Source organism: Protopterus annectens, chromosome 13.part0 (genome assembly GCF_019279795.1).
Source record: "Protopterus annectens isolate FY-2018-M chromosome 13.part0, PAN1.0, whole genome shotgun sequence".
In the NCBI taxonomy this organism is placed as follows: domain Eukaryota; kingdom Metazoa; phylum Chordata; order Ceratodontiformes; family Protopteridae; genus Protopterus; species Protopterus annectens.
The window spans coordinates 1,354,402,893-1,354,424,113 of record NC_056747.1 but is presented as its reverse complement, the minus strand read 5'-3'; the positions used below and the strand labels follow the sequence as shown (position 1 = coordinate 1,354,424,113).

The window sequence follows — 21,221 nt, the reverse complement described above, 5'->3', positions numbered from 1 at the left end:
CCCTCATCGGGTTTATATCACAACATCGAATGATGAATACATCAAATGTGAAAACATCGAACAGGTTTCATTGAAAATGGAAAAAATTGAAAATGTCAATGGCAGTGTCCAATGGTGACATGCAAGATTAAGGGTGTAGGCAAATTGCTCCATGCAGGGGACCAAGCCCCCCTGCACCCCCCCCCGCTACTTAAATATACCAACTCAGAGATCGCGCTACAGTGTAGGAAATGGAAATCTTCCGTTTCTGCACTGTAGTACACTGAACTGCGATCTCCAAAGTGGTATGTTTAAGTGGCAGGGGGTGTGGGGGGTGCAGGGGGTCTTGCCCCCCTGCATGGAGCAATTTGTTTGTCATCCACACTCCACGTTTTTTTTTTTTTTGTTTTTTTCCCCATTTCGATGTTGTCATGTTCGATTAAGTCAGTTTGATGCTTTCTCATTCGAGATATTCATCATTCAATGTTGTGATATAAACCCTCCCTCATCTACTGAAAAAAACACAGAACACATTTACCTCCATAGATAAACAATGCACAACTATTGCTTAATCCCAACAAAACCAAACTGTTACTTTTTTCTCCCAAAACTAACATACCAGACTTCAAAATATACTCCCATAACAATATTGTGATTGAAATTGTTAATAATGCCAAATTATTAGGAGTAGCCATAGATAAGTTGTTATATGACCAACACATCCTTAATGCCGTAAAAAAAAAACTCACTTCAAACTAGGAACTCTCTACAGACAAAAACACTTCCTGGACCCAAGCTCTAAAAAAACTCTGGCAAATACCTATCTCATCTCCTCCCTTCTCTACGGCACTCCTATATTCACTAACCTGCATGCCTCTCTCAAAATTAGACTTCAGTCTTGTTGCTATAAAATTGCAAAATTCGCCACTAATTCACCCTACCGTACCCATCACTGCAACACTCAAGGAACTAAACCAGCTGGAATCCCCTCATTATCTCAACAACGTACAACTAACTACAGCACATAAAAAATATAGAAGCCCGATAGCTGTCCAGTCTTAAAAGGCATCTGTCCCACTAGAAATCTCTGCTCAAATAATAAGCTACTTACAGATGTATACAAACCTAAAAAAGAGCTGGCAAGTGTCTCGATTCTTATGCATAGCTAAACACTGGAACAGCCTGCCAAACAACATTACCAGAATTGAACAGCCCAAAAATTTGAAGCTCACTCTACCCTCTACAACTCTTGGACCTGTCCTTGCCAAACTTAACACTTACTCCATCACCACTTCCTCCCACCCCTTCATCACTATACCTTTCCTCAAACATCCCACCAACCTTCCTACTTCAACTCCCAACTCTATAAACACCATATACTAACACATATACCCTTCCTCCTATCTATTGCACATCACTCAAACCTCTCTGTGTCTTCTAATATTATTCCTATCAAGTATTTAATCCATTTCCTCACTAATCCCTAACAGACATTCTGTAACTATTTCTTTGTGTAATACATACTTGTAAGATATATACCCTTTAAACGGATTCATTGAAATATTGTATTCTCTAAACTATCTGATTGCATCTTGAAGCAATGTTATGATCTTTCTTGTATCTAGTGTATTGCATCATTATATTGTATTATCTGTTAATGTCTGTACGGGAGCTTTTCTCCCCGGGCTTCCGCCGAAAATGGGTCCCTTGATCCAGTCAGACTTTCACGGTAACCAAATGTCAGAGAAAGGTTTATCTAGTGGGAGTGTTTTAATATGTTCTAGTTACATGCTGCTAGGTTATTAATTAACATATGTTTCTGAAATGTGGAGAGATTATGAAATTAAATACACAGTGGCATTACTGCAGATTTTGAAAGGTGGTCACTAATTCTATGTGGAATGCAGCCAATGGCACCTGTTTTACTTTGTGATGCAATTAGGATCCAGTCAAGTTTAGATGCTCTACTACTACGTTTATCTAGCCTTGTAGGAGCAGTGACAAGTTTTGTGTGTGTGTGTGCGAGTAGGTAGTGGAGTTTACTAGTTGTCACTCAATGTTACCAGTGTATGACTGTTTCAATGAGATAGCCAGCATAGGGGTATCTTCCAATGTGTTAGCTTTTTGCCTGGTGGTATATAAAGGGTTGCAATACATAATTTATTGCTGTATTGAGTTTGAAATGTGATACAAGTAGCTGCATTTTTAAACTGGGGAATGGTACGTAACTGCAGTGTCGAGACTGTTTTTCTTGACTATGCGTATGCTGCTGGCTTTGAATTTTCTCTCTTTTCTGAGAATGTCACAGTCTGGTAGGAGAATTTTCTTATTCTTTATTTCTGATTTTTACTCATGTTTCTGTGGCAACTGCTGTAGCTGGGGAGCATAGTGCTGGGAGTGCATGAATCTATGTTTTGTTATATGTACTTCTAAGATTCATTTCAAGAAAGAATAAGCTTGATTTTGAATCGAGTAGAAATTAGGCAGTCAGTATCTGTGGTTTGGGTAAAGTGGCGATGCCTGAGTTTGCTGTTTGTCCCAAGTTTAGTTGGATTTCTCCACTCAACTGAAGTTGTGATATAGAAATTTGGTAGGCAGGAAGCAAAGGTAATTTATATTTTTGGTGCTAAATTTAATGAGCCTTCCACTGACCTTTAGATAGGGTTTGTTTATGTAAATGAATATGTGCAATGTTATTCAAGACAGATGAGATTCTATAGTTGTAGGATAAGGACTTCAGATATAAAGCAGCAATTGGTAGAAGGAACACAGCTGATGCAAAATGGTGCATAATAGGTTCATAGGTAAGTACTAGGCTCTCGGACCTAGGGCTTATACAAGCCTAGCCATAATGATTCCCTGGCTATTGCTTCCCACAAATATTTACTTTCTTGGACCCTTGTCTAGCAGGACTACTAATGTGATCCCTGGGGTGAATTTCCCATCTCCCATCCAATCGTCAAGGTTCCTCTTGAAGAGGGCCACTGAGACGCTCTGCCCGACATGTATGGGCATCCTATTCCAGAGTATAAGGAGTCTCTGGGTCAGGAACCTATCCCTCCAGCATGTTCTATTCATAGTGATGACAAGGTTAAGATCCCTGGAGCGTGTGGCTCAGAGGGATTGGAATTTCTTTAAGTGTAGCATGTCCAACAGCTCTGGGTTTGACATGGCTTGTATGTTAGGCAGAGATCGCCTCTGAGTAGGAGAGTCCAGCTGGAGTTTCTTTAGACGGTCAGCATAAGGTATCTGCTTTAGGCCTGCGATTCTTTTTGCAAGGTATTTCTGTGGTCTTTCTGGTTGCTGCAGATGTCTTGTGAGGTAAATACCAAAAACGGCATTGTATTCTATAATGGGTCTAATGAGGGATGAGTACAGAGGGACAATGACCTCCTTTTTTTTTGGATGAAAAGCCCTTGGTGATGAGGTGTGCCACGTAGTACGATTTTCCAACTGTTGTGGCTATGTGATTATCAAAGGTGAGATCATTGTTCACTTGTGTTCCTAGGTCTCATCACATTTTCAGTGTTTAGTGTACTGTCACCTATGTGGTAGCTCACAGGTACGTGTTTTTTCCCAAGGGGGACAACTATACATTTTCTGGCATTTAGCTTGAGCCCATGGCTCAGGCACCGGGCATGTGTTTCTGTAAGGCCCTTTTGTAGTATATCCACATCATTTGGGGATTCAATAATGGCTCCCAGCTTGCAGTCATCTGCGAACTTTGTAAGCCAGAGTTAGTGCTGGCCTGTACTTTACAGAAGTAGATGCCAAATGAGACTGGTCCCAGGACAGAACCCTGCGGTACTCCACTTGTCTAGAGCTGGATTTGGAGTCGGATACTTTTACAGTGTATGTTCTGTCAGTAAGCCAGTTTACAACCCATCGAGTGACATAAGGATTAATGCCCAGCTTAGTAAGTTTATCTATGATTCCAGAGTGGGGAATAGTGTCGAAAGCCTTGGTGAAGTCCAAGTAGGCTGTGTGAACCACCTTACCTTTGTCCATGGCTCTGAAGACTTATTTGAGGAAGTCGATCAGGTTCAGGAGGCAAGATCGGCCCTTCATGAACCCAAACTGGGTGGGATTCAGTGTTTGAAGGTTTCCAATGTCTTTGTTTACAAGTTCCATGATAATACATTTCATGGCCTTGCAGATCAGGCTAGTCAGACTGATGGGACAGTCGTTCCCAGGATCCAAAGTGGATCCCCCTTGTGGAGTAGGATGACTGTAGCTGTGTGCCACTCTGTGGGCACAAAGCCTGAGGTGAGGCTCTGATTAAACATGACACATAGGTGAAGTGCCAGTTCATTTTGTAGTTCACGCAGTACACAGCCCAGGATGTTGTCTGGCCCCATGGATGCTGTATTCCTGGCTTTGAAGAGTGCGTTTTTTACATGAGGCCGTGATTACAGGAATTTGGCATTCTTTCGGTATTGAGATGGGCCCTTTAGGGGGTGAAGTTGGCACTGAATCTATCTGCCAGGATACTGGCAATATCCTTGGGATCAATATATCTACTGCCATTCTGCTGTAGCTCAGAGCAGATCAGAGTAATGCCTTTTAGATTCTTGACATAGATATAGAATGCCTTGTGGTTGTCTTTGGAATCTTTGGCAATTTTATTTTTGTAACTAGCTTTTGAGGATTTTATGAGGGATCTCAGCTTCCTACTGAGGCTGGTGAGGGAGTTTTTTGAATCCTGGGTTCTTCCTCTTTTCTGCAACAGTTTCTTCTGGCTTTTTTTCTATTTGGGATGGCTCGGTCCATGCACGAGTGAATGTGCTCGTACAGCACCTTAGTGTAGGATTCAGCAGTTGAACTTCCAGTTCCCATCTCCATGGGTGTCATGAAGTTTGTTATTCTGACTTGAGAAGCATGAAGTTGGCTTTGGAGAAGTTTTTTTACAGAGGTTTCCTTAAAGGGGGGGGGGGGTTGGGGTGGGATGTGGATGTAAAGGGTGATTAGCTTATGGTCTGCTCTAACCAAGGAGGGGGTGACCACTGGTGTGGAGCATCGATCTCCCATGTTGGTAATGACCAGGTCTAGAATATTGGTACCCCTGGTGGGACTATGAATTAGTTGCTCTAGGGCGTTGGAATTTATGAATTCCAAGAACCATTGAGTAAAGGTGTTGGTACAGGAGTAGTTTTCCCAGTTAATGGCAGGGTAGTTGAAATCACCCAGTATTAGGGTGTTTAGTTGTACCTTAATATTTTCCAGTATGTTTAGAAATGTGTAGTGAGAATCTTGGGGCATGGTGGGGGATCTGTAACAAGCTACAGTTTGTATTGCAGTCTTACCTATTGTTAGTTGCAGATGCATTGTGTTGGGCAACCAGCCTAGAGGTGTGAATATCTTTGGTGAATATGGATACTCCTCCACCTTTAGTGTTTCAGTCCTGGTCTGATGGCCAAAAAGTGTGGTATGAGTTGTAGCCTGGTGCTCTCTGGAGCTCTGAACCAGGTCTCAGTTACTGTACACATATCAATGTTCTCCATTTTTAGGAGAGCCCCGAGAGAGTGCATCTTGAGGTTTAGACTTCTAGCACTGAGTAGCATTACCTTCAGATTTTGCTTGGTTGTATCCTTTACAATGGTAGTTTTGTCCTTTGAGCCTTGCCTAAAAAGGCACTATAGAGGGGCAAGAGCCTTGGCCAGTAACCTGAATCCCAGAGGCGGCAGGTGCAGACCATCTCTGGCAAAGCATCGTGGTCTGTCGATCATGTCGTCCCAGGCAGACGGATATTGGATCCCCTTTGAATGACATCAGAAGTTTAGCCAATTACTGAAGTCAATCATTTTGTCCTTATATTGTGGTATCATTCTGGGCGATGGCAGGATGCTACTGAGGGTTAGGGTCATACCTGCTTGAGCTACATGATCCGAGAGCTCTTCCATGTCTCTCTTCATGTAGTCCAGGGAGGTGCATCTCAAGTCATTCACTCCAGCATGGACAATGACAGTCATATTTGTACTTGTTGTGGAGTGTCCTGAGTGCATGCGTTATGTAGTGGATCCTTGCATCCTACATGCAGCTGACAGTAACTTTCTCCTTGTTTAGCCTGGTGAATGGAACATCAGTGTGCCTGACTATAGAGTCACCTATGACTAAAGTGTGGGTACATTGTCTTGCCTTAGGGGCTGTTGCTGGGTGGCACACTGGTGTTGTGAGCTATGTGACACTTTGGTTGCGTTTGGTTGTGTAATATGATAACTTTGCAAATATAATTACAGAGGGCAGTAACAGAAGGCACTGGAGAAACCTTTTGTGGCTTAAAAACCTCAGCTTTGGCCAGCTAAGAACTTGGTTATATTCAACTGGACGTATAAGAGAATTTAAGTACCTTTATCTGCACTTTTTTAAAAAAAAAATGCAGTATTTAATTTGATTTAAACTGTGTTGAAAGAATATTTAACTGAACTGGCAGTTTTAACTCTGCTCTTCAGTAACTTGAACTGAAGTTAGTGTTTACTGAATTTTGTTATTTGCTAGTAATTACAGGTGTGGGGGTAGCCACATTCTTTGATTTCCTGTCCTTGCCTATTTAAGTGGTACAGTGTGAAATATTTTCTGCTTAAACACCTCAGCTTTGGCCGGCTAAGAACTTGGTTATATTCAACTGGACGTATAAGAGAATTTAAGTACCTTTATCTGCACTTTTTAAAAAAAAAAATATACAGTATTTAATTTGATTTAAACTGTGTTGAAGGAATATTTAACTGAACTGGCAGTTTTAACTCTGCTCTTCAGTAACTTGAACTGAAGTTAGTGTTTGCTGAATTTTGTTATTTGCTAGTAATTACAGGTGTGGGGGTAGCCACATTCTTTGATTTCCTGTCCTTGCCTATTTAAGTGGTACAGTGTGAAATATTTTCTGCTTAAAAACCTCAGCTTTGGCTGGCTAAGAACTTGGTTATATTCAACTGGACGTATAAGAGAATTTAAGTACCTTTATCTGCACTTTAAAAAAAAAATACAGTATTTAATTTGATTTAAACTGTGTTGAAGGAATATTTAACTGAACTGGCAGTGTTAACTCTGCTCTTCAGTAACTTGAACTGAAGTTAGTGTTTACTGAATTTTGTTATTTGTTAGTAATTACAGGTGTGGGGGTAGCCACATTCTTTGATTTCCTGTCCTTGCCTATTTAAGTGGTACAGTGTGAAATATTTTCTGCTTAAAAACCTCAGCTTTGGCTGGCTAAGAACTTGGTTATATTCAACTGGACGTATAATAGAATTAAGTACCTTTAGCTGCAATTTTTTTAAAAAAAAATACAGTATTTAATTTGATTTAAACTGTGTTGAAGGAATATTTAACTGAACTGGCAGTTTTAACTCTGCTCTTCAGTTATTCCTACCCACCCTCCCTGTTTTTGTTTTGGTGTTAATCTTAGTGGCCTTGAAACTGCCCACCCCTCAGCCTGCCTCTGGGCCCATCTCATTTGCTCACTCAACTGAGTGCAGTGAGATCATATTCTGATTTCAAGCACTCCTACTGTGTACAAAGAGAGCATCTGGGAAACAGACAAAAAAAATTAAGCTCATTTCCTGCCTTTCCTGTTAAGTGGTATAGACTATTTGTAGGCTTCTGAGCCCCCAAGCCCTTCTGTGTTTGAGGGAAGCCTTCTAGCTTGTTTTTGTTTCTTATAACTAGCCAGTTTTCTAGTTTCAGCACTCAAATCTATTTCTTTGAGCTCAGCACTTGTTCAGCTTAAAAAAAAAAAAAAAAAAAAAAAAAAAAAATTCATCTGCTTTTACTGTACTTGTGTTTCTACCTACTTCATTTTACTTTTGCATCATCTTAAAAGTACTCAATTGTATTTATTACTGCTTGGTGTAACTCATTCTAAGCCTTTTGGTTTAAACACTTGGGCTTCGGACCAGTTGTTTTGCACTGAGAGGGTTTGTGGTCTGCACTGTTGTGGCAGAACAGGTAGCTTACATCCTTCTAGGTTGGGAACTGCTGATTGAGGGCTTAGTGTCTGTTATTCTAAAAGTGTATTAATTCTGGTTTAAGCACTTGGGCTTTCAGGCCAGTTATTTTACATTAAGAGGGTTCGTGGTCTGCACTCTTGTGGGAGGAGAGGCTGGACTCTGCCCTTCTGAGCTGGGAATTTCTGGTTAAAGGCTTATAGTGCGTGCATATCTGAACTGCTTCTTACTGAAGTTGGTGCGCCTTGTTTGCTGTGGCATAGACTGGATTCGGGCCTGCTGGATCTAGCTTTGTTTGTGTAACTTGAACACTAATCCAGACATTCTCTAAAGTATTCAATTGTATTTATTACTGCTTGGTTGTAACTTGATTAAAGTGTAGCTATCATTCTAAGTCTTTTGGATTAAGCACTTGGGCTTCAGACCAGTTGCTTTACATTAGGAAGGTTTGTGGCAAGCACTGTGGTGGCAGGACAGGTAGCTTTCATCCTTCTAAGTTGGGAACTGCTGATTGAGAGCCCAGTGTCCAAGTGTATTAGTTCTGGTTTAAGCACTTGGGCTTCAGGCCAGTTATTTTACATTAAGAAGGTTCGTGGTCTGCACTCTTGTGGGAGAAGAGGCTGGACTCTGCCCTTCTGAGCTGGGAATTTCTGGTTAAAGGTTTATAGTGCCTGAAGATTTGAACTGTATCTTACTGAAATTGGTACACCTTGTTTGCTGTAGCATAGACTAGATCCAGGCCTGCTGAATCTAGCTATGTTTATATGCTTGTTGTTTGTTTTCTTGTTATTTCCCTGGAACGCTAATTCCACCTAATACGCAGCTTCTCAGCGCTTCTGTGGATCACTAGTGATTTCTGCATTGCTTACTGTACTTATTTCCTTGTTTCACTTGAAAGAAAGTTACTGTTTGTCATTTTTGCATTTAGTTACTTGTAACACATTGCACTCAAGTTACCTGGCACTTGCTCACTAAAGCAATTATATAAGTCAGCACTAAAAATTAAAAGCACTACACCCTCACTCCCCACTGGCCCTTGTTTTCAATTATTATGGAATTCCCAATATTACTCTAGCATGTCCAAAGGTCAGTTGTCAATCTCCTCTCCAGTCCAGCTGGTGAATCTGGGAATCTTGAGGCAATGTTATAACTGCCTCATGTACACAGACAACCCTCTCCTCCTCCCACATAACACAAATACTTGTGAGAGATGCAGCTATTTAGCCAAACTGGAGGCTGAGCTCTCTCAACTCAGGACTGGCAAGACCAGACAGGAGGAGAAAGCAACTACACACACCACAAAACCAGCCTCACATAATGCTACCACACCACTGAATCAAACACATAAACACACAAAGACATACTTGGAGGCTCTGAGTAAAAATTTACCTAAACAGCGGAGGCCTCCAAAGCAGACACCCAAACAACTGCTACCTCAAGACACCCCACAAGCAACACATAAACCACAAAATCAGTGTGCAAAGCAGTCACAGCCCTTACGGCCAAATACAACACCAAACATACTTGTCATAGGTGACTCCATAGTCAGACACACTGACGTCCCACTCACCAGGCTGAACAAGGAGAGGGTCACAGTAAGCTGCCTATCGGGCGCTAGAATCCGCCACATAACACAAGCACTCGGGTCACTCCACGGCAAGTACAAATATGACACAGTCATTGTCCATGCTGGTGTGAGCGACCTGAGGCGATACCTCCCTGGACTACATGAAAAGAGACATAGAGGAGCTCTCTGATTATGTAGCCCAGGCAGGTATGACCCTGACCCTGAGCAGTATCCTTCCTTCACCAAGAATGATGCCACAATATAGAGACAAGATGATCAGCTTTAACAATTGGCTTAATGTCTGGTGTCAATCAAAGGGGATCCAGTGTCTGTCTGCCTGGGATGACATGCTTGACAAGCCACGCTGCTTCGCAAGGGATGGCTTGCACCTGTCACCCTGGGATTCCGGATATTGGCTAAGGCTCTTGCCACCCCATAGTGCCTTTTTAGGCAAGGCTCAAATTCTAAACCTACCACGCTAGAAAACAAAAATGGGAAGAAACTGAGGGTAATGCTGCACAATGCCAGAAGTCTAAATCTCAAAATGCACACACTCGAGGCCCTTTTCAGTATGGAGAACATCGATGTCTGTGCTGTAACTGAAACCTGGTTCAAGGCTCCTGAGAGCACCCTGGCACTATTAGGTTTTACCTCATATCATGCGTTCGGCCCCAAAACCCGGACCACACCACTAAAGGAGGGCTGTATCCATATTCATAAAGGATACCCACACCTCCAGGTTGGTGGCAACGCACGAAGCTTCGGAAACCATCCAGGTGCAACTAACCATATGCAAAACTGCTCTACAAATTGTAGCATGCTACAGGCCACCCTCTCAAACTCAGGAACCCCACACAGCCTTCCTGAAGACACTGGAGGGTATAAATGCATCTCCAAACACCATCATATTGGGTGACTTCAACTACCCGAATATAGACTGGGAACATTACTCAAGCCCTAACTTTCTAGCCCAGTGGTTCCTGGAGTTCATAAATTCAAATGCCATGGAACAGCTAGTCACTGTTCCCACGAGAGGAGAAAATATACTAGATCTCATTATCACAAACATGGGGACAAAATGCTCCACACCAGAAGTACATCCCTCATTGGTGAGATCTGATCATAAACTAATCTCACTGGAAATCCACATCCCGCCCCCACCCCAAACAAAAAAGACCACAGTGAAGAACTTCTCTAAAGCAAACTTCACACTACTCAAGACTGGTGTGGTATCTTTCAAGGCCCCTGAGCCAGTGAAAACCACAACCCAAGCTTCGGAAGCCCTTACAAATGCCTTCTATGAACACCTCCAGGACTGCATGGATCAGGCAATCCCAAATAAAACCAAGACTCTTTCCACAAAGGGCAAACATCCAGTCTGGTGGACCCCAGCCATTAACAAACTTTACAATAAGAGGAGAAAGCTATTACATGATAGAACAAAATCCATAAAAGGGAAGTCACCCCTGATCACTATTAGTAAAAAAATACGAGCACTCAAAATCAACTAAGGCCAATTTTGAGAGAAAAATTGCCATGGATTCAAAGGACAATCATAAGGCCTTTTCAGCTATGTTAGGAACCTGGGTGGAAACTCCCAGATATGCTCAGAATTAGTCCAAAATGATACAAAATCACTGAACCCACAGACATTGCCAACATACTGGCAGACAGGTTCAGTGCAAACTTCACCCCCCTCTCCCCCCCCCAAAGGAGAGATAACTATCCCAGCAGAGTGTAGCCTTCCAGACATCTCAAATGCGCAGGTGAAAGCTGCTCTCTCTAAAGCTAAAAACACAGCATCAATGGGACCGGATGGTGTCCCCAGCTGTGTGCTACATGAGCTAAATGAGGAATTAAACCCACACATAAGGCAGCTGTTTAATCTCAGCCTTACCACAGGATACGTGCCCAAGGAGTGGCGTACGGCAACTGTGGTCCCACTCCACAAAGGCGGTGCCTCTACGGACCCTGGTAATTACCGCCCCATAAGCTTAACAAGTCTAGTCTGCAAAGCTATGTAGAGGATCATAATGGAGCTCATAAACAAAGATATAGGGGACTTGCAGACATTGGACCCGACCCAGTTTGGCTTCGTCAAGGGCAGATCATGCCTTTTGAACTTTGTCGACTTCTTCGAAACAGTCACCAAGGCCATTGATGAGGGAAAGGCAGTCCATACAGCCTACCTTGACCTTGCAAAGGCTTTCGACACAATACTCCACTCGGATATTATAGAGAAACTTACCAGCTTAAATGTAAACCCATATGTCACAAGATGGGTTGCAAACTGGCTTAAGGACAGAACCCACAGGGTTAGAGTTGCTGGCACTATGTCAGACTCCAAGCCGGTCACAAGTGGTGTCCCACAGGGCTCGGTCCTTGGCCCCCTATTGTTCGGCATCTACTTCTCAGAAGTACAGGCCAACATGGGAGGACTTTGGCTGACAAAGTTTGCAGACGACTGCAAACTGGGCCATAGTGGAAAGTGCATCGGACACGGATATCCTTCAGAAGGGACTCACAGAAACAGATAGCTGGTGTCAGAGCCATGGCCTGAAGTTAAACGACAAAAAATGTATAGTCATACCCTTCGGGAAAAACAAGGTAACCCCAAGCTACCATATAGGTGGCAATCCACTAAGCACAGAAGAGGTTATCAGGGACCTGGGGACCCAGGTTGACAGTGGCCTTTCTTTTGACACTCACGTTGCTAAAGTGGTTAGAAAGACTTTCTACATTGCCCACCTGATCATGAAGAGATTCACATCCAGATCTAGTGAGGTCATTGTTCCCCTGTACTCTTCACTTATCAGACCAATGATCGAGTACAATGCCCCATTCAGGATGTATCTCACCCGACATCTGCAGCAATTGGAGAGACCCCAAAAGTTCCTCACCAAAAGGATAAAGGGACTCCAAAATCTGTCATATGCTGCCAGATTGAAGAAACTCCAGCTCTATTCAGTTGCATACCATCTGCTCAGAGGTGACATGTGCCTGACATACAAGGCCATGTCCAACCCGGAATTAATGGACTTGCTCCACCTCAAAAAGTCCAAATCCACCAAAACCACTAGAGCAAGCGACTTAAACCTTAGCACGGATATAAATAGGACGTGCTGGAGGGATAGATTTATCACTCAGAGACTCTCTATGCTGTGGAATAAAATCCCGGTCCATGTGAGGCAGAGCACCTCGCTGGCTCTGTTCAAGAGAAATCTTGACCTGTGGATGGGAGATCGTAGGTTTACCCCGGGAATCATCTCTGTGTCACTGCTGGACAGAGGCACAACAAACTAATGGGCACAGTATTTTTTCATATAAAGGGTGGCGTAAGCCACAAAACTTTGGGCTAGGCTTATAAATGCCTTAGGGCAGATAGCCTAGTATAAACCTATCAACCTATGAACAAAGAGGAGAACAGTTCAAGTGAAGTCGGGGAAACATGATATGGGAAAATTAGATGAACTACTGATAACAGTTACCTCAGTGACAATGGCTGCTGGAAGGATACCGAAGGAGGCAGAGGAGGGATCCTAGACAAGTAGTGGTTGAATTTTATAAGGAGAGTGGAAAGTCTAGCAATGATTGCAGCTGAATGAGAATTAAAACGTCAAAGACATTAAACATCAGCGAGACAGATTATAAGTGGAAAGGGCAGTAATGCTTTAACTGGTTGAAGTGTGGTATTATATCTAGAGTAAGAGTGGGTAGGCTTTTAAGGGGAGAGAAGAGGTGCAGTTCTGTAAAGTAAGCGGGGTGTTTGGGATACCCTCACCCCCACACAAACACATAAAAGCACACCCACCCATACCCACCATTCTCTTGTGTATGCTTTGAACACACAAAATGTGCAGCTTTTCCCTCACATGTCATGACAATAACTGTTGGTTACAGGCTAGCAATACATGCACAAATGGCAGTGGGTGTAAAAGGCAGTACTAAGTACTAATGGGACAGCTGGGCATTACATGGGAGGGTGTGTAAAAGGCAGTACTTGGTAGAAGTGGGAAGCTAAGCATTATACGGAGGAGTGTACTAGCAATTTTATTTCTGTGGTTATTGAAAACATTAATTCTTTGCTTGGGAAAATATTGCACAGTAAATTCTACATAAGCAAATACTGATGGTAAATGTTTTGAATTCATGTAAAAATGGGGGACTGAATGAAACAGGATTTAAAAACTATAACATTACTTAATTAGTTTAGCCATGTAACAGTTGATGTTCAGTGAAGGCATTTAAATGAGATGTTTTTAATATGCCTGATGAAGTTGATATGAGGGATGAAAGTGCTTACTGTGATTTTTATTTATTTTTAATAAAGTACTTCTTAATTTGTCTATATTATTATTAGCAGTAGAAATATTTGATAAGCCATGATGTGAATGGCCATCTCAGAAGCTTTTTTAGTTAGTTTCAAGTGAACTAACTAGCACGATGACCCTGTGGGTAAAAGCTATGACCTACTAGTAAGCGTCATTCTGCAGCTGTGGGTATGATCCCCTCTAAACAGCAAACTGTCCTACCCTGAGCAAATCACTTAACTAGGCAGTGCTACCTTGTTACTCCTGAAAGAAAACAAAGAAAGCCTGTGCAAAGCATGTTGGAGTGACTCCATTAATAAATAGAAGTAAATGGCTGCACCTGAGGTGCACAGGGATAAAGCCTAGATGCACTGGGATAAACTGGTGACCAGTGTAGTGGATAAGCTGGCTGGGAAGGACAGGCTGACAGACATCAGCTTGCTCATCCTTGGGGGAGGGAGGCAGCTTGATTTACTGTATAGTGGACACCTGCACGAAGCTGAACATCACAGCAACATTGTGTGCCCATCAAAGTAGCAGAAGCATGTGCCAAAGTCAGTGTATCCACCAAGCAGTGCATCTATGCAGTGTAGCCAGTGTGCCCACCAGCAGCAAGTGTATGTGCCACAGCCAGTGTGCCCACCAAGCAATGCACAGGTTCATAGACGGTTACTGGGATATTCATCCGAAGGTCTTTATAAGCCTAGCCATGTGTACCCAATATAATACTAGAGGAATCCAAAATAAAGGATCTTGTCTAAACTCAAGATCTTAGTTAGCAACTACTGCCCATACCTAGGAGGGTCATAGGAGAAATTTCCGGCAGGAATTTACATTTTCCCATCTAGTCAACCAGGCTACACTTAAACAGGGTCATGAAGAGGCTCTATTTGATATGAATTGTTCGCCTATTCTGGATGGGTGGCAACCTCTGAGAGAACCCTCCTCTCTCTTCAGCAAGTCCTATTTATGGTACAGGCCAGGTTAAGGTCACTGGAGTGGGTGACCCTTGTCCCATTTGACCTGCAGATGTGCAGCATTTCCATTAGGTCTGGATCACAGATTGCTCTGCAGGCCGCACACAATTCCCCTCTAAGTAGTCTGTATACTACTAAGTACAGTGACAGTGACTTCAGTCTGTCAATGTATGATGTGCTGGAGACCCTGAATTTTCTTGGTTAGAAATCTCTAAGGTCTCTCAAGTTGCTGCAGGTGCCTGGTAATGTCCATACCAAAGGGAGCGCTGTACTCAATTATTGGCTTAATGACGTTTAAGTACAGAGGTGTTATGACCTCTTTCACTCTTGAGCCAATACCTTTGCTAATGAGGTGTATGATGTAGAATGCCTTTCTTAACACAGTAGACACATGGTGGTCAAAGTTTAGGCTACAGTTAACTTGCATTCCAAAGTCTCTCACTACTGAGTAGTTACTTACAGTTTTATTATTTTTATGATAGTCTGCAGGGATATCGTTTTTACTGAAGTAGAGTCCATGGCTTTGGCACCAATCATCAGTTTGTGCAAATCCCTCGAAGTACATTGCCTTCATTTGGCGTTTTAATGATTGCACCTAATTTGCAGTTGTCAGCAAACTTAGTCAGCCACAGCCCCTCTTTTTTGGCCTGAACATCTGAGAAGTATATTCCAAACAATAGGGGGCCCAGCACTGATCCCTGTAGAACCCTACTGGTGACAGGTCTGCTGACTGAGGTAAAGTCCCCAACTTTGAGTGTGATGTGTTGGTCAGCCAGTTAGCAACCCACCTGACAACATAAGGGTTGATATTCAACTGGGAGAGTTTATCAATGAAGCCCAAATGTGGCATTGTGTTGAAGGCCTTGGCCAAGTCAAAGCAGGCTGTATGCAGAGATTTGCCTTCACCTATGGCTCTGGTGACATTTTAAAAAGTCCACCACGTTTAACAGGCATGACCTGCCTGTGACAAAATCAAAATGTGTCGGATCATGGGTTTGGAGATCACCCATGTCCTAATTTATAAAGTCATTGATGAGTCGTTCCGTGGCCTTACAGATAAGGCTGGTTAAACCTATGGGTCTGTAGTTCCCAGGGTCTGTTGCTGTATCCCCTTTACAAAGGGAGATGATGGTTGCTGTTTTCCATTCAGCAGGGATAAAACCAGTACTCAGGCTGTGGTTGAAACTGCAACCTGGGATGTCATCCGGTCCCATAGAGGCTGTTTTTGGCCTTGGAGAGAGCATTAATGACTTGTTCTTTGGAGATGCAAGGTGGGGGAGGTGCAGAAGGAATGCTTTGTGGAATGTTTGGAGGGGACAGGGGGGTGAAATTTTTACCAAACCTGTCAGCTAATAGGTTAGCTATTTTCACAGGATCAGCACGTGTGATGCCATCCACAGCTAGTTCAGCACATGTCTGGGTCCTACCTTTTAGGTTACAGATATAGCTGAAGAATGCCTTATGGTTATCCTTAGCTATGATGGGTGAATTTTTTTTCAAAATTGCCCTTAAGAGGATTTTACAAGTTGTCTTATTTGTTCATTCAAGCAGAGGAGGTTGTTCATTCAGTGCTGGGACCTCTCTTTTTTTATTCTTAGACAGTAACTTCTTCCTTTTGTTGTGTAACTTATTAATGCTAGATGTCCACCAGGGAGGCTTGTTTTTTTCTTGAGGATGTTGTTTTGATCCCATCAGGTACAACTGTGTCAATACACTAGTACAGGTGTTTGTACAGGGCATTTGTGTATACCTTAGTATAGATGTTTGTGGGAACAGGAGTTTGGAAATTATTTATGCCATCCCTTAGGACGGTATAATTAGCTTTGGTGAAATGTTTTAGCCTGATTTCACCTAAGAGGGGTTCAGGTGTTACACCTGCTTCAAATGTGACTGATTTGTGGCCAGATTTAACCAGTGAAGGTCCTACATTTGTGGTGGTGCAAAGGTCACCCACACTGATGAGGACCAGGTTGAGAAAATTTGAGCCCCTTGTGAGGATGCATGCTACTTGTTCCAGGGCATTAATGTTGACAAAGTCCAGGAACCTTTGTGTGAGCATGTTGGTACATGTATAAATTTCCCAGTCATTGGAGGGAGAGTTAAAATCCCACATGACTAGAGCGTTTGGTTGTAATTCGATTGACTCAAGTAGGTCCAAATAAGCAGTGTGGGTATCTTGGTTCATTGAAGGGGGCCTATAACTAATGAAGACTTGAAGGGGAGTATTACCCACAGTTAGTTAAACTTGGAGCAACTCCATGGAATTTTCCTGTCTAACCAATCTAGAGGTGTATTTATCTTTGATGAAGATAGATATTCCTCCTCCTTTGGTTCTCACACATTCATTTTTGTGGTCTGAAAGTGTGAAATGCATTGTAGCCTTGCAAGGCCGGGGTACTGACTGCAGCCCTAACCCAAGTTTCTGTGACTGCACAGACATCAACATCCTCCAGGGAGAGAAGTGCTTCCAGAGAGTGCAGTTTCTAGTTTAAACTTCTAGCATTTAACAGCACAACTTTCAATTTATTTGTGAGTGTTGCTTTTACATCAGAAATTTTGTTCTTGAGACCTTGCCTAAAAAGGCACTATAGGAAAGGCAAGTGCCTTAGCCAGTAACCAAAAGCCAAGAGGTGAAAGGTAAAGACCATCTCTGGCAAAGCAGAGTGGTCTATCAGCCATGTCGTCCCAGGCTGACAGGAACTGGATTCCCTCAGAATGACACCAGAAACTAAGGCAATCGTTGAAGTCAATAATTTTTTGTTTATATTGTGGTGTCATCCTAGGTGAGGGTAGAATGCTGCTCAAGACTAGGGATGTACCTGCCTGGGAGACATATTCATAGAGCTCAAGCAGGTTTCTTTTCATATAGTCCAGTGAGGTACATCTAAAGTAATTCGCACCAACCTGAGCTATGACAGAGTCATAACGGTACTTGTGGACAGATGAGTGCATGCATGATTTGACGGATCCCGGCAGCTGACCATAGCCTTCTCCTCGTCTAGCCTGTTGAGTGGGACGTGTGTGTCTCACAACAGAATCAGCTATGACTAAAAAAATGTGGTTTATTTATTTATTTACCATTTGTTTACCGGATAAGTCTGACATGGAGCAAAGTACATTTTCAGTGGAGGCCTGGGGAGAAATGCTCCATATGTGCTTTGCCTTAGGGGGCTTATTTGGTGAGACACTGGTGTTTGCGTTTTTAAGTGTACAGAGTGCTGTAGGTGCTGTATTAGGTGTTGCATGTTTGTGTTTGGAAGGTCTCTGGTGTTTAGGTAGGTTTCTGGTGATTAACTCTGCAAATAATGGTTTGTGTTTTGAGTGCATGGTTTGCATAGGAGGTGTAGTATTTGAGCTGGAAACCTGTTCAGTGTTACTGCTTTGTGCCTGAGAGAGCAAGGATTCCAGATTCTTAGTGTAGATGCATCTTTCACAAATTGTACTTGGGTGAATTCAAAGTAGAGGATTGTTAGTGTACATAACAGTTGTTTCACTGTCTCAGGGTACCAGTGTCAATCAGGCTGGTAGGAGAAATACAAGGAAACTGACCATCCATGATGCTAGGTTAAATCCTGTTTTCACAGTGGAGAGAGAAAATGGAGGGGTGTGGTATAACTGGGTGCTCTAAACAGGGTTTATACTAATGGGGTGCACTATAAAGGGTCTATACTAGCGGGGGTGCTATAAATGGCATGAGACTATTGTAGATTTGGTGGTTTTGGGACTGTTTAAGGGGCAAAAGTGCAACTGAGGTGCTCTCTGAGTGGCTAAGCACAATTTAAGGACTTCTTGGCCAGATCACGGGCATCTACTAAGGGAAAATTTATCTGCTCAAGTTTTTGCGTTTATAACCACCAATGGTTACCCCCACTGAGTGGTAGTGTCCGATGGTGCACGGTGGTGTGCTACTCGTAAATAGATGAGTACAGCAGAGCAGTGGCTTATGGGTAAATAGATGAGTACAGCAGAGCAGTGGCTTATGGGTAAATAGATGAGTACAGCAGAGCAGTGGCTTATGGGTAAATAGATGAGTACAGCAGAGCAGTGGCTTATGGGTAAATAGAGGAGTACAGCAGAGCAGTGGCTTATGGGTAAATAGATGAGTACAGCAGAGCAGTGGCTGGTCACCTAACTCTGTGGAGCTGCGTTAAAACTGTGAGCAAACTGAACTGAATGATTTAGCCAATAAAAAAGCTTAAAACTGAGCCCTGTCCCAGCAATCTTCAATTAGATCAGTCTCCAGCCACAAAGATGTAGGGGGTCCTGCTCCAACAAAAGATAGCCTGGTTTAGTGTTCAGTTTAACAAACAAAAACAGATTCAGCAAGTCTGACTCTAGTCTATGCTACAACAGACAAAAAGTGCAATAAATCAGCAAGAACAGTTTTAAAAACAACAGCAATATAGCAAAATACAGTATAAAATAGTCCTTATGGTTAGCAGAATGCGACCAATTCCTTGGATTGTACGGATGACTACAGTAGAGCAGTGGCATGTATGTGCTTTAGCCAATGTGCCCACCAAGCAGCACATGGATGTGCTGTAGCCAGGCTAGGTTTATATGGAAAAGTGAGCATCTCTGAGGGCCAGTACGTGGGCCCCTCACATATCAAGGACCCTTGTGGGGAAGAGGGAGTCAAAGCATGTAAAACCTCTGTACTCTTCAGAGAGTACGAAAAAAAATAATTCTGAAAGTGATAGCCTGCAGCGAGCAATTCGGTAGTTTGGGGATGGATAATGCACAGTCTTGTAACTTTCCAAGTGGTTTGCACAAGCCCCAAACATTGGAAACAAAAATTCCAGTCATAACACTGTCTAGGTTTTGCCACATGGTGCGTGTGTGAATGCACATATTTACATAACCACACATGCAAATATATATATATATATATATATCTATATATAGTTATGTATACACACACAAACACACACACACACACACACACACACACACACACACACACATGCGCACACATTTATGAATGTAAACATATTGACTTAGCCAACAGTTGACTTCATGGGATTTGTTTATGCACAGCTATTACCTGTTTTCAGGTGGCTGTTCAGGCTCAATTACTTCACTCTTGTTCACTCCATTTCCCTTGTCATTCAGGTCACTCACATCTGATGAAGAGTTGTTCTTCCTCATAGTGACTTGTTGCTCATTTTGATTGTTTTTCAGTTGGAGGAGGCTTTCGTGTGTCCTAGTGTGTTTGCCACCATCAAGCAACAAATGAATGTCTGGCTGATCTTTGCCTTCCTGGACTTCGTGGAGACTGTGCCAATCTGATCGGCTTCTGCAGCCCTCTGAGGGATCAAGTTTTTCAATTACAGGGCTGCTCTTTTCAGATGGCAGACTCTCTCTACTTATTTGAGTGTTTCTTGAAGTGAATTCCTCATGGTACTTCTCAGCAAGTTCACGTCGTCTCTCAGCTTTGTACCTGGCAATACGCTCTGCTCTTGTCTCCAGCAGCTGGGTTCCTTCAGACTCCATGATACACAAATGTTACAATTTCTTGATACAAACTTTATCACTCCAATATTAATAGAAGAAATTCGACTGCAAAAATGTGCAAATACTGAGAGAGAGCTCCAGTGTTACTAAGACCCATGTGAACCGTAAGACTTGTATGATGGGATGCTTAGCACGACTGTAGCAGCCTGAATGCAAGGACTGGTTAATCTAATATGCAACATCAGATTTGGTTCAGGCACTTAACACATAATTGGGATCATCTTGCTGCCATGTGGTGAAGTTGTTCTTTCTTCAGAGCTGTAAAAGGAAAGAAAAACTCGGTCAGGACAAGCTGTTGAAACATGAATTTGAGTTTTCTATCTTTCTGATAAAACAAAGTTCTCTTTAGTAAGCTACCTGTTATGTCACATCTAATTTAATCTTAATGAGATTACAGAAAAAGCTTCTCATCAGAACAGCAAATTTGAAATACCATCTCCTTTGCCACTACTGTGCACAGAAATGCAGTAAAAATCTTGACAAATCAGTACAAGTGTTTAAGTTTATAAAAAAATCCTTGTGCAATTTAAAATTACATTAATGGAATGCTCTGTACTCCAATGGAAGTTTTTTTTTAATCATCTTTCTGGAATATACATGCACATAATGACTAAGAAAATACATGAACAATCTTCTGTGCAACTTTGTACAAACAAAAAAATACATAGTGCCTACTGCTGAAACTGACTTGAGCCCTGACAGTGATAACCAGCAGCAAAACAGAGCCATATATCATGACCTATGACCTCCATGCTCCGCAACACACACACAAGGTGAGGAAGGACTGAATACTCACTCTGCAACACACACACAAGGTGAGGAAGGTCTGAATATAAAATGAGTCCAACAGCTTATTGCAAATCAGATAAATCAGATCGCAGACTAATTAGTGCCTTTTAGGCATCCAGGCTGTGAATCCTGGACTCAGAGCACCTGT

The 21,221-nt window shown here is 42.5% G+C and overlaps 1 protein-coding gene across 1 annotated transcript in view; it reads right to left on the bottom strand.

Moving 5' to 3' along the window:
- The window catches only part of LOC122788066 (supervillin-like), a 1,698,127-nt gene that overhangs the window by 1,185,226 nt on the left and 491,680 nt on the right, over positions 1 to 21,221 (bottom strand). Inside the window, exon 2 of the mRNA XM_044054988.1 lies at positions 19,815 to 20,542. Within this exon, the coding sequence (XP_043910923.1) occupies positions 19,815 to 20,263 (449 nt within the window). The 5' untranslated portion in view covers positions 20,264 to 20,542. The remainder of the gene's footprint in view (positions 1 to 19,814; positions 20,543 to 21,221) is intronic.